Source organism: Hemicordylus capensis, chromosome 2, assembly GCF_027244095.1.
Source record: "Hemicordylus capensis ecotype Gifberg chromosome 2, rHemCap1.1.pri, whole genome shotgun sequence".
Lineage (NCBI taxonomy): Eukaryota > Metazoa > Chordata > Lepidosauria > Squamata > Cordylidae > Hemicordylus > Hemicordylus capensis.
Window position 1 is genome coordinate 105,069,700 of NC_069658.1, and position 24,035 is coordinate 105,093,734.

General features: G+C 43.1%; 1 protein-coding gene across 1 annotated transcript in view; it reads left to right on the top strand.

Moving 5' to 3' along the window:
• Positions 1-24,035, top strand: part of ALDH1A1 (aldehyde dehydrogenase 1 family member A1) — an 87,165-nt gene that overhangs the window by 33,974 nt on the left and 29,156 nt on the right. Inside the window, exons 4-8 of the mRNA XM_053295366.1 lie at positions 5,976-6,080; positions 10,707-10,847; positions 18,218-18,347; positions 21,291-21,352; positions 22,414-22,542. Coding sequence (XP_053151341.1) covers positions 5,976-6,080; positions 10,707-10,847; positions 18,218-18,347; positions 21,291-21,352; positions 22,414-22,542 — 567 coding nt within the window. The remainder of the gene's footprint in view (positions 1-5,975; positions 6,081-10,706; positions 10,848-18,217; positions 18,348-21,290; positions 21,353-22,413; positions 22,543-24,035) is intronic.

The following is a 24,035-nucleotide window of genomic DNA, read 5'->3' on the forward strand; positions in this document are numbered from 1 at the left end:
CAACTGGCCAAATATGACCCTGCAAACTCCATGGCTGAGTAGGAGTTTGAACCTAAGTCTTCCCACTCCAAGTCTGACACTGGCTCTACACCTACAATCTGCCAGCCCCCATTTCATCAGCCAGGCAGCAGTGCAGTATGGAATAAGTAGACAGGAGTATGGACCAGACTCTGTGCCATAGCCAGGACTTAGGGGCCCCCTATTCTTGCCTCAGTGTGCCATTAGCTGCCATTGACTGTGCTGTTCATGGCACCTGTACCACAGGTTGGTTGCTCATGTCCTATATCAGAGGTGCACAGCATCAGCCCTCCCACTGTCATTAGCTTGCAATTCCCATCATATTGGCCAAGAGAAATGAAGGGAGTTGTAGTCCAGCAGCAGCTGGAGGGCTGGAGTGTGCATCCTTGTTCTTGATCAAGTCTGTACAATTTGATCCATTTAACCAATGTTCACCAGTGTTCCCTCTAAGAAGGATTCCCAGGTGTTGTTGACTACAACTCCCAGAACCCGCAAGCAAAAGCCATTGCAGCTGGGGATTCTGGGACTTGTAGTCAACAACATCTGGGAATCCCTCTTAGAGGGAACACTGCCCATCACCCATGTATTAGCAACATGTGTGGTGCTGATGAATGCTGCAGTCCTGGGCAGACGCATCTGCCTGCTGAAGTACCACCACGCATGGCTATGTTGGGCTGGGTGGATCACAAGCAAAGTAGAATGTCCACATTATCACTTCATCATGCATCCAAAATCAGTATGGATCAGTTTAACTGTCGCATTGCCACAACAGTTTGGTTGTGAGAACTGGCCTTAATCGCTTAACTCCACGCGAGTTGTGAGTTTGCAGGCTAGAAATTTGTATCATAAACTGCTCTTTAATCCTGCATTCCTTCCATGCCCAGAACTCAAACTAAGAATCAGCCAAACCTCTTAACAAGACCTGTGAGCATGGTGGGTGGGTAAGGAATGCAGGAATGGGTCTTTGATATACATGTCCTGGTAAATATTTTACTTGGTAACGCCCAGGAGTTAAATAATGATTACTCGGCTAATCTTGTTGTCCTATGAATTTTTTCTCTCTTTATCGCACTTTCAACTTGGCATTATTATTATTTTTAAAATAGTTGCATATCTGATAGTTACATGAAGAGGAAGAAGAAAATTCTTCTTACCGCTAAGATGTCTTTGGCGGGAATGCTGAAAGGCAATGGAAATGGATTATTTACTCTGCAAAATGGCCATAGAAGCATTATATACCATAAGTAGCAAGTGTGGACAGTATGTCTCTCTATTTTCATACAAAGCCTCTGAAACCATTCAACCAATTAGCAGTAAATGGCTGTAATTTGAAAACCCATAGTATTTTGGTCCAGGCTGGCCAATTTCTCTGCAGTTGGAGGGCCTTTCCAGACAGTGGCTCAGGATGGCCAAAAATGCATTTTGTTGCATAATAAGACCTCCTTATGGGTGGGCAGGCCTTTTTATAAAGCCAGAGCCACTTGGCAGTGGAAGCATCATGGTTATGGAGCACTTACACTTGGAATGGCCCGGGCACGGAACACAGAACTGAAAAAGGAATAACAACATTAAATTGTGGTGTTTAAATCTCAGTTTTTTAATGTCACTTTTAAAAACATTTTTGTTTTCCTTATGAGTGAAATTGTAGGTGAACTTTTTGTGTGTGTGTCCTTTGATTAAAATTTGGTAGAGCCCCTGAGGGCCAGAGACAATTGCTGTGCTTTGCAGGCCCAATCCAGATCATGGACTGCTGACTGACTACCTCTGGTCTAGGTATTACTTACATGGTTTAATGTAACAGAAGTTGCCATTAGTTATTAAACAACAACAACATTTCTATACTGCCCCATCCAAAAGCTTTGGCAGTGCACAAGTTAAAAACAAGAAAAACACCATTTAAAACAAACTGCTTAAAACAATCTAAAAACAAATTGCAAATAGTTCAGAGCCATGAACTGTCCTAAAGTCCTTGAAATGTAAAATTCAGTATCTCCCAAGCCCCTCCCCCTCCAGGAGGAAACTGCCTGGCTCAAGCTTCCCTTGGTGGTATCATCTCAGCTAACCAATGGCAACTAAAGGGGTTATGATGCCTGATGTGGTATCACAGCCACCAGAAGAGACAAAGAAGGCAAAGAGGATGAGGAAAAGAAAAGGCCTTCATATGAGCACTAAAACATACATCTAACGGTGACCATAGTGTCTGCATGCTAGCATATTTCTTTGGCTACAGGGTCTTGTTGAAAATGTTTTCCTTCTTCCCAAACCTAAACTCAGTGAGTCAGAAATGGTACAAGAGGGCACCTATGCTGTATTGTGCTACACATGGAAACCAAAGCCATAGTTAGAAAAATAAACACCACAGAGGACACCTCATCATGTTGTACTTTTCAGTACTTGTTCTTGCTCATCAGGAGCAAAGAGGACCAGTTCAGACAGGCCTAGAACAGCTGTTGAAGTCCTCACAAACTTATTTGTTCACTTGTTCTGGCTGTCAACATATGACATTTCTTTCATTACTGGATGCATTCTGTCATACAAGTGAGCCCAGCTTCCCAATTAGAAATAAGGGCAATCAGTGTATTGCTCCAATGTGAGCCTGCTTCAGTGCTATGGTGTCATCAAGAGTCCTGCTCTAAGTGGTCCATCAGAAGTGAGGCAGGTGGTGACCAGGGACTCTGAAAGACTCTCACTGAAGACGTCTGTGTGGTCTCCCCGCCCACCTTTTAAGTGTGCCTTTGAAGGAGGGAGTGCATACAGACGCTTGGGAGCTGTTGGCTGCTTTAAAATTCTGTAGTTTTAATTGATGATATATTAAATTGGTATTTTGTTTGCTGTTTTGCAATTGTGTGCGGTTATATTGAATGGATTTGATTTATTAGAGATCTTTGTCGCTTCTGAGTGCATAGGTGATGTTCAGTAAAAATATTTGAAATAAATTTGAGTGTATACATTTCCCCACCACCTAAACTTACCTAACTATTTGTTGCCATTATTCTTGCCCTGATATGGCCAAGTTATGATTTGGAATTAATGAATGACATGAGAAGATAATAGAAGTTCCCTGATATAAAGCCCCTTTCAGTCAGTGACCAAATGCAGCTATAAGTAAATGCTAGCAAAACTTCCAAAAAAGGTATGTTTTACAATTTTAACTTTTGCAAACAGATATGAATTTGACATGCTGTTGCATCACACAGTGCTATAATATTAATATTTACCTTTTACTTTCTCTGTCTCTATTTATTTAGGAACCAGCCTTGTTGCCAAGTAGGGTTTCCTTCATTTAATACCCTGACTGTGTGCTCTGTACTCATGCCTAATTTACTTTTTGCAGTAACAGATCATGACTCGGTCCTTACGGTTTTTAAAAAGTACATCTGGACCTGCTATCAGTTTTCCTATGAAGTTTTTCACTCAGTGTGGGAGACATTTATTCTACCTTTAAAAAGGGATTTGGAGTACCTTCTGCTTCCTGCATCTTTAAAGGTCAACACTGCATATGTAAATGCTTCCTAACTGAATACATTCATTTAAGAATGGCTATTTTATTCCTGCCATCACAGTAAGCCATCATGAGTAAGCCATCATGCTCTCAAACCACAATATGTGTAAGATGATATTAGTGGAGTGATTACTCTTACATCCTGATACCTTTCTTGGGTGGAAAAGTAAGTCTGCCTTTGTTCCATACTGCATCTGCGAACAAAACTACAGATCAACATTGGATGATAAATAAGAATATGGAGGAAAAACATTTTGGATGTTGCCTCTCTCCTGTGGCAGCTCAAGCCTGCTTGCTATGCACCCACGGCAAGACACCAAATGCTGCCCAGGCTTGTGTGCACACTCCTCACCCTTTGTTTTTTAAAGGAGGGGCAGAAGGACATCTTGCCACCTCACTGGCACCCCAGTATTCTGCTGCCTGAGGTGACTGATTCTCCTTGCCTCATGGAATGGCTGCCCTGCTCTCCCCAATTCAGCCCATATAGAAGGCAGGGAGTAAGAGCATGTCTTCCTTCCTTGCTCATCAGATATGACAGGGCAGGCTCCAACATCTCTGGACATCCACACAAGGGTGGACAATTCAAAGACCATCCTCCCACACTGGATTTACTGTGTAGCCCATATTCAAACACTGCACCCCTGCATGGATATCCAGCATGCTCTCTCTTCTCACCACACATACTACAGGCCAGATCATGGAGGCATATCCTCCAATCCTGCCCTTAGTAATCTGGAGTCACTGCCACCACCAGCTTCTCCTGAACAACAGAAACAAATGAGAGAATGAACTGTGAAGTTCTATGAAAAATGTTTCTGTAGTTTGGGGCAAAATCCATCGCTTATTTCTTCTGTGCAAATCCAACTGTAATGAACAGCAACTAAGCCACCAGCAGCAGAGCGGGACTGCCAGCGGCCTGTGTGTGGCCGTGGTGGCCACCCCGCTAACCCCGCCCCCTGCGCCTGACATCAGATGTGGGGCTAGCCATGCCCCCCACATCTGATGTCAGACGCGGGGGGTGGGGTCTGGTTCCAGAACGGAGCCTTGAGGCTCTGTTCAGGAATTGCAGTTTAACTCTCGAAGGGGCTGTGCAGCTCCTTCGGGCGTTAAACTAAGGCTGGCACTGTGTTCACAGCACAGCCAGGAGCGGCTGTTCCCTGCAAGGAAGAGCCGCTCCTACCGTAGCTGTGCTGTGAGCAGCCTTTTAACTCCTGAAGGGGCCACGCGGCCCCTTCAGGAGCTACTTAGGCTGGCGCTCCATTTGCAGCGCAGCCAGAAGCAGCTCTCCCCAGCCTTAGCAGGGAAGAGCCACTCCTGGCTGGCACTGCGAACGCAGCGCCAGCCTTAGTTTAGTTCCTGAAGGGGCCGCTCAGCCCCTGCTCGGGAGCTACATTAGCACCCCAGCGTCTGACATCAGACGCAGGGGGCATGTTGGGGCCGCAAAGCGCAGCCCCTGATTGGGCGTGGCCCGGGTTCTTTGAGCCCATTGCCCAATGATAGCTCCACCCCGTGAGCCACTGTGCTTTTGTGTTTGCTTTCTGCTTTATTCAAATTCACTTAAGACAAGGGCAGTTGGGAAGGGCTTGTTTGACACTGGAGAGGAACAGTTCATAGCAGCAAACTGAGGCGTTCAGAGAATGTTTTGCATAACCTGTAATCCACTGAGGTGGCTGCAGCCTACCAACCATGTATTGTGGCTTGTCAGGTGCTTAACCACCTTTCTGGTTCTGCAACAACCCCAGGCAGGAAGCAAAAAGTAGCAATTTACCAAGTCACAGGAGGGCCGCCATGTATGGCAAGTAGGTTGTGTCTGCCCTGGCAAGAGAAGTGGTGCAAGCCTGGTTGAAGAAGGACTTTGTGGGAGTAAGCGAGAACAGAAGATGGCTTAGCAGAGCTGAAATGGCACTAAAGTGCTCTTTAGTGGTCAGTGAAGTAGTGAAAATGAGAGGCAATAAAAATGTTTAATCCCGCATGTGGGCTGTGAACAAAGAACTCATTCACTTGTAGCTTTCACCTCCTCAATCAGGTCTTTAGGCCAGTTTATACCACTATCAAATTTGGAGATATCAAAGGAGCCAGAATCTCTCTCTCTCTCTCATGTACATTTACACACAAACACACATACAACCTTGTGCTGTACGTACACATTAATTAGGTTTTAATGGCAAAATTTTCAGTATAACACTACATGAGTCAGGAGGATGTGAAAAAGCTGGAATGAGTTGTATATTTCCCTCCCACCCATGGCATGGAGATATAGGAGTATAATATAGATCACTCTTTGGAACTCTGCAGTAAACAGTTTACTGTTACAACATTCCATTAAGCCAGACTATGGTTGAGTATCATTTTTCATTTCAGAAAGAAACATTCTCTGAGTGGGGGGAGGGGAATAAACATGGGGAAAGTAGTTAAATAACATTGATCTCTCCTTCTGTCTTGTATTTCCTTGCAGATATTTATAAACAATGAATGGCATGATTCAACTAGTGGCAAAAAATTCCCAGTCATTAACCCTGCAACTGGAGAGAAAATTTGTGAGGTGGAAGAAGGAGATAAGGTAGGATTTTGGCTTTGCTGTAGCATGGAACTTCTCTTCCTTTGGTTTTAAAACTCTCTGCTCTCTGGGTCGTTTTCTGGGGATGCAATCTGTGGCAAAACCAGATAGGGAAAGGTAAGGGCCATGTTTGGTGAAGCAAGGTCCATAAGTGAAGAAGTCTCAACTTGATTGTCAGAAGTTATAGGAATAGGACTGATCTGACCCACAGTGGGTCCCCAGCTAATCAGAATTCTGGTTTGGGCACCAAACTGGACCTGGAAGAAACCTGAAACAAAGGGAACATTCGAATAAGAAAACCAATGTAAGATTTTAAAGCAAGGAAGCCAGTCTAGAGCCCATTGCATTCAGACCAGAAGTCTCAGTCTCTCTCTCTCTCTCTCTGGTCAAGCTCTTACGAAACAATTTCTGCAAGTTTGCAGATGTCAGCTGTGCACAGTGCTGATTGGCTAATGCCCATCATGTCACCAAGAATACACTCCTCCGATCCCTAGAGAACTTTCAAAAAACATTTTTATTCATAAGATGACAAGTGAATGGATAAACATAGATGCAATTCTTTAACAACGTGTTAGAGACAAGCAGCTTGCCTGAAGCGCTGGGGAGTGGCAAGTCTGACAGCTGAACAAGTATTTGATTTACCAGTATATGAATCTGTCATTCAAATTGCTACGCTAGGCAGAAGATTGCTATGCTCACATTGCAACTGAGGGACCTGCTGTGAATTCTATTTTTATATTCTATTATCCTTACTCTTCCAAAACCTTCAGTATTGGCTGATGCCTCTGTCTCTTTATTTATATGGTGAAGGTTCTGGGCTTACAGGTTTTGGCATCTGAGATTAAAGTTGCAAACCTTAAAGAAAGGCCCACTGTTTGCATACTTTCACTTAAGAGCTGAATGACAGTTTCAGAAATACTGTATGGTGTGGTCCTTGTATTTATTTGATTGATTGATTGATTGATTGATTGATTGATTGATTGATTAAGTGCCACTCTTAGTGACCACATAGATAGCTTCTCTCCAGGATGATCTGTCTTCAACTTGGCCTTTTAGGTCTCTCAGTGATGCATTAATTGCTGTCATGATCGGGTCCATCCACCTTGCTGCTGGTCATCCTCTTCTTCTCTTTCCTTCAACTTTTCCCAACATTATGCACTTCTCAAGGGAGCTGGGTCTTTGCATAAAATGCCTGAAGTAGGATAGTTTGAGCCTGGAGCTTTACACATAGAACTTTTGCTTTGAATCTCCTCTGGAATGGAGTGTGCCAGTCCATGTTTTAGTTGGATTTACCCCAAAGTGGGAATGTGCATGGAACTGTGGCAGGGCGGATCGAAGGTGGCGGGGGTCTCCCTTTAAGAATGGGGGGAGGGTACAATTACCCCTCCTGCCACTTTTCTCCCACTGGCATCGGTTTTTTTAGCAGCCTATCAGGGCAGCAGCGTACCTCCATTCTTCCCCGTTGCCCTCCTCTTCCGGATATAATCAGAAGCTGCTTATGTGCCGGCGGGCGCAGGTGCATCAGCAACTTCTGGTCATATCCAGAAGGGGAGGGCAACAGGGCAGCAGGGATGTACTCTGCCGCCACAATGGGCTGCTAAAAAACCTGATGCCGGCGGGGGGAAAGCAGCAGGAGGGGTAAGTGCACCCTCCCCCTGCTCTTAAAGGGAGACACCCACTGCCTTCAAACTGGCAGAACCGCCAGTTCTTCGAACCAGTTCAGAAGCCCATAAAGGGCCTCCGAACCGGTTCTGTGCACACCCCTATCAGTAGCTGCAGGCTATCAGGGACCAATACAGACAGGACTATGTGTTCCCCCAAATCAAGACTGCACATTCTGGCTTAGCCCGAAGTATGTCTGGCTTTTAAAAATGCTCTAGTTTCAGTGACTTTTGAAAAAAAATCCGAGGCTTCTGTTATGCCCCACCACTTCTCCCTTGATGTGTGCAGCGGCCATGCCAGTAATTTGGCATTTTTCAAAACTCAATGAATGAGAGTTTACATAGGCTTTAGATATTCAGAATGGATGTAACCTGAGCCTTTTTGTCTGAGCTGATTCCATTAGCCTGCAATTTTCTTCATGACAGAGAGAAAGCTCTGATTTCTGCTTTAAACTTCCCTGCCTCTTCAGTCGTCTGGGTGTGTGTTTTGGGGGGAGATGAGGTGATGAAGGCAGTCACTCACAAAGGCAAGGGTTAAGCATTCTGCTATTTGATCCAGCTTTTGGAACTTGTCATGCCAGTCTTCCATTCCTCCAAAGCTGTCAAACTAACAACAACAAAAAAGCTCTCTCTCCTCCTCCTCTCTGTGATTGGTTGGAGGAAAAATGCAGAGCAAGCTGGTGGGAACGCACAGGAAACAGATCTGCCAGGGATTGCGGAGAGGAGCCGACCGCATGTGAACTGTCCATTTAAGCCCCTGAATTAAATATCTTGGGAATCTGCTGTGAAGCAGATTCACTCTTCAGATACCCCGCGGCATGAAGGCATGTGTGAATAACTCCCTAGTCATTTGTACCTTGAGTAAAAATACTGGATTGATTTGTTTGATGGTCCACTTGTCTGCTTTCCTGGCTGTCCATGGTATCCTCAAATGTCTTCTCCAGCACCAAAGTTCAAAAGCATCAATGCTTTTTCTGCCCTGCTTCTTCTAAGTCCAGCTTTTGCATCCATAGAGTGTCACGGGGAAAACCACTGTCTGAACAATTCTAATCTCTGTAGGTATGGACACATCATGGCATCTAAATATCCTTTCCAATGCTAGTCTGCGGCGTATTTCTTGAGTGCTGGATCCTTTACTGTTGATGGTCAATCCTAGAAGGCAAAAGCTATCCACCACTTCAATGTCTTCATTATCAATTCTGAGGCTGGTTGTTGTACCTGTTGACATTAATTTGGTCTTCTTTACATTTTGCCGTAGTCCCATTCTTTCACTGTGCTCCTTGACGTTCAGTACTATTATTTACCACATTTATATTTGCACATTATATTTACTACATTTATATTTCCTTCTAAGGAGCCAGTGTGGTGCTGTGGTTAGTCTTGGGCCAGGGAGACCCGAGTTCAAATCTTCATTCAATAATGAAACTCACTGGGTGGCTCTGGGCCAGTCATTTATCTCTTAGCCTTACTTAACTCAAAAGGATGCTGTGAGGATAAACATAACCATGTGTACCACTCTGGGCTCCTTGGAGGAAGAGCAAATATAAATGTAGTAAATAAAACTGAGACTGTTTTACTTGAAATCCTTTCCTGCCACTGCTCGTGGAATAATGTGAGGAGGGAAAATGGCCAGCTGGAGCTGCCAAGATTGCTCTACAGGCAAAGATGAGTCAAGTCAGCCGATCTCTGCCCTGAAGCACTCATGGGACTGTCAACTCGACAGCTTGCTCAGATGATCTCTACTTCCAGCATGTATGGGAGGGTTTGCTTGGTCTCAGAGGGAAAGCACGGCAAGCTGGGCTGTTCCCCTGAGCTCATGCCAGTCAGTCCTACAACCAAGGGCTGAATGATTGCGGAGGAGGCTCCATAGTCTTCTGCACTCAGTGCAGCTTGGGCTCAGAGCCAGTGCAAATGCAACAGATGCCCATTTGCTTGACAAAAATGATGATGGCATCAGTGCTCAAGTTTGCTTTCTCTTCAGCAACTTTTCAAATTAATGTAGATTGACAATTGCTGTTGACTAAACAGTTCTCTGAAATGCACAAATCCAACAAATTATACAAGTAATTGCAAACTTGATATTCCAGAGTCTAGTACTTGGATAATGAGCCAAGGGAATTTAGGACTTTAATCTGCATATACAATAGAACTAACAAAGCATTGTAGGTTTCCTTTCCATTTTATTTTTTTACTTCAAAAAATCAAGAGGAGATTACAAATCAGAGACATACATGGAAGTGGGGAAATAGTATCCTTTCAATTAGATTGCTCATGCAGGCTACATTCACTAAGCCTAAAAGGTAATACTATAGCAAGATTACATTTATTTAACAAATGGCCAGTGGGATTTAACATAGAGCATGTTTATTGCAAGTATTTTTAAAATCCTTGTAAACTTGACCTGGGGAATTGTAATATGTGTTTGTCTCCTAGTATAGACTTCCATACTGTTAAATTAAATATGAAGCATGAAGGGCAGACTTTTTTCTTTTGCTGACTAGATTTAATTTTCACTTTCTGGTACAGTAGTCATTAGCTGTGGGGCAGGCAAGTTTCTTGATGTGCAACTAAAATTGAAAACAAAGGAGGAAGTCAGTGTTAACTCTGGTTTCCATTGAGATCAAAGAGTGTGTTTCCACTGACCTTCATTAGGAACAGGGTTTTCCAAAGCATTCAGATAAGATTTGTGTGTGAGGATCACACAATAGGATTTGTGTATTGGACCACAATAGATAGCACTGGTTGTGACACCCACAGGTGCTGGAGGAAGAAGTGACTGCAGAGCATGCTAAAAAGTGAAGTGCTTGGAGACTCTGGGCCAACCTATATGGAGTTTCAGGGGAACTGAGAGTGCAGATTCCACATTTCACTGGCATGCATGACCTCAAGGAGAACAATTGAGGTTCAATTTCAAACAAAATTAATCCATCATCAAGTGCTTATTTATTTAAATTGATTGTCCATGCAGGTGGATGTTGACAAAGCTGTTAAGGCAGCAAGAAAAGCTTTTGAGTTTGGGTCCCGCTGGCGAACCATGGATGCCTCTGAAAGAGGAAGGCTGTTAAGCAAACTGGCTGATTTAATCGAAAGGGACCGACTTCTCTTAGCTGTAAGTAGCAAATCATGGCCATGTGCTAAGCTACCACATCTTAAATACATATCTATCTATCTATCTATCTATCTATCTATCTCAGATGCATTTGAGTAGATGCTGCTTAGTCACATAAAATGGATTTTAAAACAATAAGAGGGATAAAGATAACATTCATATTAAGCAATCTGAACACATCAAAAACTGCAGTTGTGTTTAATCCGAAAGAGGGGCCAGTTTGAAGGAAGTACTTTTTCAGACAATGCATAATCAACTTATGGAATTCTCTACCACAAGTTGTGATGACAGTTAACAGCTTGGATGGCTTTAAGAGGGGTTTAGATAACTTCATGGAGGATAGATCTATCAATGGCTACTAGTATGAGGGTAATAGGCCACCTCCAGCCTCAGAGTCAAGATGCCTCTAAATACCAGGGGAGCAACAGCCAAAGAGAAGGCATACCCTCACCTCTTGCCTATGGGCTTCCCAGAGGCATCTGGTGGGCCACTGTGTGAAGCAGGATGCTGGACTTGATAGGCCTTGGGCCTGATCCAGCAGGGCTGTTCTTATGTTCTTAAATCCAAAAACAGCTGGAGGGCCAAAGATGGGCAGCCTTGATCTAGACCAAACCTGATCTAAACTAAACTGCATTTACTTATATTTATCTATGTAAAACAAACAAGCACAAAGTGTTCATGTTTTCATATGAATATTAAGAATGTAAGAATGGCATTGTTGCATCCAAGGCAGCAGGATGCTGCTGTGTCTCCAGCAGCCAGCCTGTATCTCCAGAGTGGAGGATCTCAACCTTTGGTCTCAAGGTATTGTTGGACTACAGCTCCCATCATCCCCAGCCAGAAAAGTTTTGACCTTTGGCCATTGTGGCTAGAGATGATGGGAGCTGTAATTCAGAACATCTGGAGACATTTGGGAACTCATGCTCTAGAGAACTCCAAGGCAGTGCCTTTCCTATTTGTCAGCAGGATCTGAATAATCTGCGCTCTAATGTGTTCAGTTGTCTTCTTAAATTTAACACTAACAATAACTGCTAGTATGTTTGTTGTCTAAATATTTTGGTGATTTCTTTAACTAAGAAAAATATTTGTTCCTGGGACCTGACAGGGATTAACATCTCCCAAACAAAGGGAAAATTGCTGAGATGGAATGAGTGGATGATCTGGCTTATCTCAGATAATGTAGGTGTATTTGCCTGGGATGGAAGAATGAAAACAAATGTGGAAACTAACCTAGAAGATTTACTCATTTCTTTTCCACTCTTTGCTTAGCCAACAATAACAAATCTACTGTTAGGCTATAAAGTATTTATTTTTCCATAAAGGCATATCTTACTAATCAAGACCGCTTCAAGCAGGTCCTGTTATGGAAGTTGTTCTGCACAAAAAATGTTACATATGAACAACTCTTCAATATTTGGGGGAATTATCCATCATTTTTAATCTCTATGAGAAATGCAACAAAGTGGAAAGGTTGGTCCACTGGGTTGGGTTGTTGGGCTTGGAGTGCCCCCACCATCAATGCCTAAGTGCCATTTTAGCAATAGTTCTGTTCACTGGAAGCTGGGATAAAAAGGAATTGTAATTAAATAGGGCAGTTATCTTCACTATTTTTCAAGTGGTGGCCACTTCTTCAAAAACCTTCAATGTGAAACCCATTTTCTACATTGCTGACCTGCATACCGTGCTCTGCTTTTCCCAGTGTTGGGGGAGAATTCTTTTAAGAGAAACAGTCTTGTTGAATTCTAGCACCATCTTGGAGGACATGTACAGAGCACCTTCCTGGTGCTTTCCCTATAGAGCTCTATGAAGAAAGCTCTGGTAAGGACTACATTTCCCAGTGCTCAGTGCATGCCTTCCAAGATGGTGCTGGGGCTTGAGAGTAGGCCTGTCTTATCAGGAGTATCGGAACTCCAGATTGTGCAATTCTTTCTCCACTCCACAGGGCAGCAGCCAACTGCAGGGCATATACCCCAGGTAGTAGGGTGGAGGTTCTTTCAATCCTGACTCAGCACTGGTGTGGGGAAGGCTGAATGTATGTGGAGAATACCAGAAGCATCCACGAGGAGTTATTCAGGGGAAAGGCTGGGGATATCTGGGGAAAGTAGTTCCTCCCAGAGCTTCTCCCATGGGAGTTGTCTCTGACCAGTACCAAGGGGACTGTGGAGTGTTCCACTTCAGCTGAAGCTTTGCCTATTCCTAACAAACCATCCGTCAGGGAGCATACTTACTGTCAATGGGAGGCACTACCTGCTCCAGGTCCTTGCAACAGAAAACATTGAAATAGGGTGTGTGTGATAGGTGAGGAAGGAAATGACATAATGGGAATTCTATTTATTATTTTATTTATTAAGGATATGTATATACTGCTTTTCAGAAACAATGCTCATAAAGCAGTTTATATTAGGGATGTGCGAATCGATTTGGATACAAATCAATTTGTATCCGAATCTAGCTGATTCGGGTGATTCAGAGACAAAACGAATCACCCCTGTGGTCCATTGGCTGGATTCGGATACAAATCGAATCGTGGCTGATTCAATTCGAATCGATTCGGGTTTCGGATCTGTCCTATTAATTTCCCCAGATTCCCAGCTTTCGTTTTTTTAAAAAAAGCTAAGCTCTAGCCCTTATAGAAGTGGAGTTATGGAGCAAAATGTGTGGTCACTATTTTTCAAGAGTTCGGATTCTTTGGTGTTTAATAGCTTTCACTCAATGAATCCTTATGAGGATTCATTACACACCTTCATTTCTTCTATTCATTTTGACTGTCTTTTAGACAGTGCCAATCGTCAACTGCCAACTACACACCACTCCTACCCGCAAGGCAGTGAGGTACTACTCAGTTTAAGTTAAGTGCCTAATGGGTAGAGGCTACCACCCAAATTGCAGAGGGATTGGGCAAAGGGCTGATTTTTGGTGAATTGTTGAAGTTTTCCATAGGAAATCATGTAGGTTTCAGCAGCCCCATAACCGCACTTGGGGGGTGTTGGGGTGGCCCAGAGTGAGTGATGGTGTAGTGAACAGAGGGTGCCAGCCACCCTCATGGGTTTCTAGCCCATGGGGTTCAGGGTTCTGTTGTTTCTGAGGTGTTCTGAGTGTAGATTCTCAGGTAGGAAATGAGATTTTCAATACAAACCATGAATCCACTCTCATTTGCTACCATAGAATCTACACGCGGACCACCTCAGAAACAACAGAACCCTGTACCCCATGAGTTAGCAACCCCATGGGAGTGGCTGGCACCCTATGTGCACTACACCACCACTCACTCTGGGCCACCCCAGCACCCTCCAAGTGCACTTATGGGGCTGCTGAAACCTCCATTATACCTTATAGGGGAAAACCTTAAAGATGAGTAAACTTCAACTATTCACCAAAAACCAGCCCTTTGCCCAATCCCTCTGCAATTTGGGTGGTAGCCTCCACCCATTAGGCACTACCACCTCACCACACTCTTCCACCCCAGATCCCACTTTATGCCCCAAATCTGCCTCAAAGACACTAAACCTTCAACTATTAACCAAAAACTAGCCCTTTGCCCAATCCCTCTACAATTTGGGTGGTAGCCTCCACCCATTAGGCCCTACCACCTCACCACACTCTTCCACCCCAGATCCCACTTTATGCCCCAAATCTTCCTCAAAGACACTAAACCTTCAACTATTCACCAAAACCTAGCCCTTTGCCCAATCCCTCTGCAATTAGAGAGCCAGCATGGTGTAGTGGTTAGAGTGCTGGACTAGGACTGGGGAGACCTGAATTCAAATCCCCATTCAGCTATGAAACTAGCTGGGTGACTCTGGGCCAGTCACTTCTCTCTCAGCCTTCACAGGCTTGTTGTGAAAGAGAAACAAGCCTACTTCACAGGCTTGTTGTGAAAGAGAAACTCAAGTATGTAGTACACCGCTCTGGGCTCCTTTGAGGTAGAGCGGGAAGAAAAAGAAATAGAAAAAATCACCAAATACAAAGATCTACAAATTGAAATTGAAAGGCTGTGGCAGAAAAAGACCAAAATAATCCCAGTGGCCACTGGCGCCCTGGGTGCAGTTCCAAAAGACCTTGAAGAGCACCTCAACACCATAGGGGCCACAGAAATCACCATCAGCCAATTAGAAAAAGCAGCTTTACTGGGAACAGCCTATATTCTGCAACAATATCTATAACAACTGATAATAAAATTCAGCCATCCCAGGTCCTTGGGAAGGACTCGATGTCTGGATAAAACAAACCAGTCAATAACACCTGTCTGACTGTGTAAACAAGAAATAACAACAACAACAACAACAAAACAACACTGGAACATCTGCAAAAAATACAAGCTACCTGTAGCCAAACATTGGTGGGACCATAAAATTGAAAAAGTTGTTGAAAATGAAGATGTAAAAATATTATGGGACTTCCGACTCCAAACAGACAAACATCTGCCACACAATACACCAGATATCACTGTAGTCGAGAAGAAAGAAAAACAAGTCAAAATAATCGACATAGCAATACCAGGGGATAGCAGAATAGAAGAAAAAGAAATAGAAAAAATCACCAAATACAAAGATCTACAAATTGAAATTGAAAGGCTGTGGCAGAAAAAGACCCAAAAATCCCAGTGGTAATTGGCGCCCTGGGTGCAGTTCCAAAATACCTTGAAGAGCACCTCAACACCATAGGGGCCACAGAAATCACCATCAGCCAATTACAAAAAGCAGCTTTACTGGGAACAGCCTATATTCTGCTACAATATCTATAACAACTGACAATAAAATTCAGCCATCCCAGGTCCTTGGGAAGGACTCCATGTCTGAATAAAACAAACCAGTCAATAACACCTGTCTGACTGTGTAAACAAGCATAATAATAATAATAATAATTTGGGTCATAGGCTCCACCCATTAGGCACTACCACCTCACCACACTCTTCTACCCCAGATCCCACTTTATGCCCCAAATCTGCCTCAAAGACACTAAACCTTCAACAGTTCACCAAAAATCAGCCCTTTGTCCAATTCCTCTGCAATTTGGCAGGTAGCCTCCACCCATTAGGCACTTAACTTAAACTGAGTAGTACCTCACTGCCTTGTGGGTGGGAGTGGGGTGTGGTTGGCACATGGCAGTTGAAAATTGGCACTGTCTAAAAGACAGTCAAAATGAATAGAAGAAATGAAGGTGTGTAATGAATCCTCATAAGGATTCATTGAGTGAAAGCTATTATACACCGAAGAATCCGAACACTTGAAAAATAGTTGACCACACGTTTTGCACCATAACTCTACTTCTATAAGGGCTAGAGCTTAGCTTTTTTAAAAAAAATGAAAGCTGGGAATCTGGGGAAATTAATAGGACAGATCCGAAACCCAGATCGATTCAATTTGGATCAGCCGCGATTCGGATCCACATCGAATTTGGGGTGATTCGGATGGGTCAGATGCGATCCAAATCGAATCAGGGCTGTTTTGATTCGGTTACAAATCAAAACACAGAAAATCCGAATTGCACACCCCTAGTTTATATAGCAAGAGGAATGAGAAGTTTATTCCTCTTGCAAAGAGGTTCGCTGTCTAAAAAGAAACACGAGGGAAACACCAGGAGCGGCCATTGGAAGGGACACTCTGCTGGGCTATGTGGATACCTGCTCTCCCCCTGTTAAATATGGGAGAGGCAACCACAGAAGGTTGCCAACACTGAAGCTATACCTGAAGAGGTTTCCCCCCCACTTCCTTCCCCACAGTATTTTTCACAACATCAAGTCATTCAAATCTTCAGGATTGCTCTCAATATCCACCTTGATGGCAATATCTAGATTGATGGCAATTCCTGGAGACTCCAGTCCAGGCCAGTCATGGAGTTGACAACTCTAGGTGAACATTATCTCTTCCACAATCTGTAGAAGATGTTTTTGAAGAGGTTGTTTGGTACAAAATAGTTATACTTCCTGAGGAACTGCAGATACCAAACTTTGCATACACAATCCTTCCAGTGAAATTAGCTGAATGCACTACTTTTTACACTGGAATATGCTGGGGGAAAGGTTTGTTTTTATTTTACTTTTTTAGAAGAAATTCTGAATATAATCAGCAGATTTTATTGTTCCCAACAGAGTTTTAACACTCAATCAGATCCATAACTCCAATATGACATGCTCAAGAGAAGCAGATCTTTCTCAGATTCAAATCTACTACGAGTCTAACTTAGCATGTGTAGGAATTATTCAATACAATTAGGCACTCCACACAAGCAGTGGGGAGAGCCTGCAGGGCTTCTGAAGGGGAGAATGGGCTTGACCTGCTCTCCCCGCAGGCGAGCATCCAGCCGTCCCTGGGTGGCCAGATGGGCATACATTTTAAATAGCTGTTCTCCCTGCTTCTCAGCTGGCGCAGGGAGAGATCTAAAGTGGCACAAGTGGCTCAGGCTGCTCCATCCACTCTCACCTCCTGTGCCGCTTCTTTAAACCTTCCTGCATGTCATCTGAGAAGGGGGGAGAATGGCTACTTCAACCTTCCTGTGCTTCTCAGCTGATGTGCAGAGAGGTTTAAAGTTGACATAGCCACTGCCCCCATGCAAGCTATTCCATCCATCCTTGCTGTGAGAGTGGCTTCTTTAGCTAAGGAACCTAGCCCCACCTGGGGGGTTAGGTCAAGAATTCCAATACCATGGTTACTGCAAAACATTACCCCCTTGATGTTAGAGGACCTCCTGGATTTTATTTCTTGAACTTTCCTAGCAGTGTACTCTTTGCAAAATGACTTTGCCCAGTCAGTGACAGGCTCCCTCTTGTGCTGTTTGGATTTCTGTATGAAAGGCAGTGACGATAGGGATGGACCAGTCTCTGTGATGTGCTCCATCCAAACTTCATGGCTTCCCTTGATTTTCATTCTCCTGACAATCCCCAAATATTTGTCCCCTGTCACTAAATATATGTATTTTAATATTTTCATGTTTCCTGCTTGAACAGTGGGTGCAATAATACATTGCAAAGTACAGTCTACATTTAAGTACCTATATTTATGCAAACATACAGAATGCATAGAATCTATAAACTGTAACATTCAATCTGCCGGGAAGAGGGGAGGTTAGAACTATGCATTCCATCATGAATTTTGGCACAAGGAATTTGGTGGAATACCTATAATACCCATCTTCCTTCAGGCTACTCCAACTTGGTTCCAGCTTGCCAGTTCTATAGCACAGTCATGGTCATTGTGGCTGGGGATAATGGGAACTGTAGTCCACAGCATCTGGGAACCCATGTTTGAGAACCACTGCTATAACATGATCGCCTGCTTCACTTAATGCTTAATGGCATGCACTCTTGGTGATAGCCTACTGAATTAGGTATTTATTTATTATGACTAGTTTCTTGACATCTTTTTAAATAGACAATGGAGAGCATTAATGGGGGAAAACTTTTTGCCAACTCCTACCTAATGGACCTGGGTGCTTGCATCAACACTCTCCGCTATTGTGCAGGCTGGGCTGACAAAATCCAAGGACGTACCATCCCGATGGGTGAGTCATTCTGACAAGATGTTTTAAGTACAAGGCTGATTTGGAAATCATTTCATTATTTAACCTTCTTCAGCTAAAAGAAATTTGTAGCCTGGGAAAAATGTAACCTTTAGCAATCTGTTACATAAACATAGATTTGGGTTGGGTTAAGGCTTATCAGCCAGTAGTTTTTTTTGTACAGTTAGCACATTTTGTGTCTCCCATGTTTAACTCTATACTCTTTTCAGTGAAATTTCTACATTGACAGATTGGCAGAGCCCCAAGATAAATATGTGATTAAAAAATAGGTCATGTTATAGCAAAGTGTTAGTAGGCCTTCTAGCTCCCTTCTTCACAACAAGACCATGTTTGGGGCAATCCCAGTCCTTATATTACATTTGCCAAATGATCATAGAATGTTAGAAATGGAAGGGACCCAGTCCTGCTCCCTGCTCAGTGCAGAAAACTGCATTGACAGATGGCCATCTAGCCTCTGTCTGAAAGGTTCTAGAGAAGAAGAGCCACCACCACAATTGAAATGATGGTGGCTGCATCTTCATGGTCAGGTCCTGCTCCTGAGGGAAATAAATATGCAAACCTGCCAGCTTCTGTACTGGTCAAAGACCGTAATAAAGTTATTTAGTTATGCAAACCTCCCACTCTGCATATTCTCACAATGCAGACATTTCAAGCATAATATGGGATCCAACCAAACAACAAACATGGCTCTCACGTAAAGTAGGAACTAGCCCTGCAGAATCACACCCAGGCTCTACATCACAGGGGAAGAGTTCTAAGATGAAGTGGGATTTCTAAAACGTTTTGAGCCCCAACTTACTTCTTGAAAGCAGTCCTTGATTTTGTAAACATTTTTCTTATTCCATCACAACATATGCACATTAGATCAGTATATAATCTTTCATTTTAAGCCAGTATACAATATTGAACACTATAAATAAAAAATATCTGGGGCTGTTCTCATGACTAAGTGTGAGAGCAGCCGGGCAGGAAGGGAGGAAGCCTTGGAAAGCTCACCTCCCCTGCAGCTGATCACCCAGATGTTGCTGCATGTGCAGATCGCGTGCCCAGATGGTCCGCTGCTGCCTCCAGCAGCGCGGAGCTGTGGGGGTTGGGAGGCATTGTCCAGGCCCCCAGAACTCCCACAATGCACCACACAAGTGAGTGGTGCATTATGGGGATCCACAATCCACCCCTCCTGGCAATAGCCAGGACCCTGCTCCTGTGTGAGCGCCGGCTAAGAGCAGCCAGCACTCGCAAAAGAGGAATTAGCCCAAGTTAAGGGCGCACATGTGCCCTTCAGCTTGACTCACTGGCAGGTTCCATAGGTGGGTTTGCTTCCACGTCACCACCAGGAGACACTCGACTCCCATCAGTTCTCATGGGCACCAAGCCCGGGGTTGGCTGTCTTCGCCTGGTCTTGCCTGCTCATGAGAACAGTCTCTCTGTATCACAGAACTGGAAGTAAATTGTCCCAAACTCCTGTTTTCCCATTAGAGTTCCAATGTCTAGCAAATGGCTTTTTTTGGCTACTATAGTTATGTACAAGGTCTAGAAAAACTGCTTTCCTAGATCATATTATACTGTACAGAGGACTATCTTCCAGGATTTTTTCTTAATCCTTGGACCTACCCACCATATATGGGGGAAATCAATATCAATTCACCCTCTGTGTGTTTCCAAGAATTATACCTGTTTATCTTAAAAATCCTAATTAATCTAGCTGGTATGATATACAGGTGAAACTCGGAAAATTAGAATATCGTGCAAAAGTCCATTAATTTCAGTAATGCAAATTAAAAGGTGAAACCGATATATAAGACAGACGCATTACATGCAAAGCGAGATAAGTCAAGCCTTAATTTGTTATAATTGTGATGATCATGGCGTACAGCTCATGAAAACCCCAAATCCACAATCTCAGAAAATTAGAATATTACATGGAACCAAGAAGACAAGGCTTGAAGAATAGAACAATATCGGACCTCTGAAAAGTATACAGTGTACTGTGCTTGATTGGCCAGCAAACTCGCCTGACCTGACCCCATAGAGAATCTATGGGGCATTGCCAAGAGAAGGATGAGAGACATGAGACCAAACAATGCAGAAGAGCTGAAGGCCGCTAATGAAGCATCCTGGTCTTCCATAACACCTCATCAGTGCCACAGGCTGATAGCATCCATGCCACGCCGCATTGAGGCAGTAATTGCTGCAAAAGGGGCCCAAACCAAGTACTGAATACATATGCATGCTTATACTTTTCAGAGGTCCGATATTGTTCTATTCTTCAAGCCTTGTCTTCTTGGTTCCATGTAATATTCTAATTTTCTGAGATTGTGGATTTGGGGTTTTCATGAGCTGTACGCCATGATCATCACAATTATAACAAATTAAGGCTTGACTTATCTCGCTTTGCATGTAATGCGTCTGTCTCATATATCAGTTTCACCTTTTAATTTGCATTACTGAAATTAATGGACTTTTGCACGATATTCTAATTTTCCGAGTTTCACCTGTAGCCTTGCTAGATTATATTTGTACTTTGTTTATGCAGCATCTTGATCCTGCTTTTCAGAGTAGCATAGGCCAAAAGAAAAGATAGGTCCCTGCCCCAGAAACTTACACACTAAAATGTTGATGGGGTGGGGAGAATAGACAAATAGTTCAGCTTTTCAGACCCCTACAGCTTTGTACAATGGTAAGCTGCTCCTGTTGAAATCTTCTTGTGCATAACTGTTAAAGGTACAAGAGCCCTAATACGGAAAGGTGAGCCACTCTAATCCTCCAAGCTTGTTTGGTTGATCAATATTGCACCTAGATATGGTTACTTTTTCTTTCATCTGTATCATTTCATTTCATAATAGCATGCTGCAGTGCTGAGGAACTAGAAATATTTCCTTTAACCCTACATGTACCTCACCAATGTGTTCTTGTTATCTTGTGTAGATGGAAACTATTTCACATTTACAAGACATGAGCCTGTTGGAGTATGTGGCCAAATTATTCCTGTAAGTTGATCACATTTACACAATGGACAATGTGCCTTTTATTTAAGTGACATGAAATTCAACATTATTTGTGGGTATTTTGATTAGGTGTTAATAGGACTGTTAAATATATTGTGTGGCTTCAAGCAAGTATGAGGAAAGGATGCAGAATAACTGAGGATCAAATGAGAATTTTTCTTTAGAGTCTGAGGACCAAACTCCATGTTATACAGGAGAGCCATGATTAGACATTTCAGTTTTTCTTAGCTGAAATGCAGCTGATTTCAATCTTTTAAAAAAATGTAGAGGAGGCTAACTTCTACCCCCCCCAGTCTCTGCAAGCAAATTTGTAACTCCCTGCAACTACAGCAATTAAAAATTGAGATCTAATCATGAATCTCTGTGTAACATATAGTTTGGGCCCAGAAACAAGATTATGGCAGCAGCTAGGAGCTCTGAATTTAAGTTCTAACAAACCTATTCACTTTTATATTAATTGTGCTCCAATGGTCAGTCTCCTGGTTGTAAACTTTACTGTAGCTGTTAAGAGTCCTGAATACAGCAGCATACATCATCACTGCTCCCAGAGAGTGACCAAAAGCAAGACACTAGATGGTCAAGGCACCATTTGTCAAATAAAGCAGCCATTCTTCCTTTCCAGAGTTCCCTCTCCTCTTTCCAATTCCTAGGGTTGTTTTTGTACTTTGCTTAAGACTGAATCACCCTGCTCTGTCCCCTGTTCCTCATAAATGCAGTTAAGAGTTGATTCGTATGATCATCCAATGTAACACCTGCATCACCGAATTCCCCTTTACAAGCATAAGCAGCCCTCGAACCATCAAACTGAGTCGAACCAGTCCACAGTGGTTCGGCCCGTCTCTCCTGGAGGCTGGTTCAGATCGAACCAGCAAACCAGCCCAGTTTGTTGCAGAACAGTTCACTGTTGAACAGTTTGTGCACACCCCTATTGCTTATTGATCATAGCAATACCCTGGCTCACTATACACTGGATTGGGAAGCATAATGACTGGATAATGTGTTGGAGTGATGTTATGTAACCACTTTTTATACTGTGTTTTTAGTGGAACTTCCCCCTGGTTATGTTCATTTGGAAGATTGCCCCTGCTTTGTGTTGCGGGAACACAGTGGTTGTCAAACCAGCAGAGCAAACTCCACTCACTGCTCTTCATATGGGCTCTTTAATTATAGAGGTGAGTTGCCATAGCAAAGCTACTGTATGCGCCCTCCTACTAGGAGGACTAAATGTAAATAAACACATAGCTTTATGTTGTGGTGCTTATACAAAAGGCAGTAAGGGCTAGTCAGTGTCAGTACAGTTCAAAGCATGTTTAGCCTTGTCTTGGGGAATTGCAATGTACTGCAAAGCCACTGAAGCAAATCAAGGGCAAGAAGCTCACTTTTTTTCCCCCAGCCTAAATTGCTCAGAAAACAAATCATTAGCAGCTTAGTAAACTGAACGTCTTGGCAGGCATTGTGCCTGCTGGAGTCAAAAGCAAACAAGAGCTCAGAAAAGCAAAGTGTTGGGTCATGTGGGGTGGCTTGTTTTCTCTCACACACATGAGCATCTCGGTAATGAAACTTTGTATGCAGCTGGATATTTTAATTTAACTCTTTACTGAAATATTTGCCCTGCCCGTTAATTGAAGAGGAACAGCATGAAAATGCCAGGTGTCGGGTTCAGTGTGATAAGTTGCATCTGTTACATGGCTGTAATCGAAAACCTCTGGAAGTCAGCCTGATTTCAGTCAACAACTCCTGCCTGTGGCTTCCAGCAGCATCTGGTGGGCCACTGTGCAAAACAGCATGCGGGACTAGATGGGCCTTGGGCCTGATCCAGCAGGGCTGTTCTTATGTTCTTATGTAACAGAACTTAGGTTGGATCCTCACGTGTATCAAAATGAAATGTCATAAACTGAACTGTACTGTTTGTTTGTTTATTACATTTATATACCACCCCATCCAAAAGCTCTGGGTGGTGTGCAACAAATTTAAAAAGTCAAAAAACACCATCTAAAACATACTACTTAAAACAATATTAAAAATACAAGGTGCTGGTTATTACCCATAAAGCCCTAAACAACTTAGGCCCTGGGTATTTAAGAGAACGTCTTCTTCACCATCCCTGTTAAGATCATCTGGAGAGGTCTGTCTACGGGTGTCGCCAACTTGTTTGGTGGCTACTCGGGAACGGGCCTTCTTCCTGGCTGCTCCTGGACTTTGGAATGAGCTCCCAGTTGAAAGAAGAGCCTCCCTATCTCTGGCAACTTTTTAAAAGGCACTGAAGACACATTTATTCACCCAGGCTTTTAATTAGATTTATGGTTTTAAATTTTTAATGTTGGTTTCAAATGATTTTAATGTTAATGATTTTAATGTTTAAATTAGTTTTAATTGATTTTTAATTGATTTTATTTTGTTTTTATTTTGGTGTAAACTGCCCTGAGACATTTTTGGAAGGGCAGTATATACATTAAAAAAATAAAAAAATAAATACAATTTAAAAACAATTAAAAACCATTTAAAACCAATTAAAATATCCCAAAACAATTTAAAAACCTTGCAAGGCCAGGCCAAACAAGTTGTCAGGGCTCTCTTAAAGGCCAACAGTGAGCCTAAACTGCAGATATCTGCCAGGAGTGCATTCCATAGGCCAGGAGCAGCTAAAGAGAAGGCCGGGTTCTGA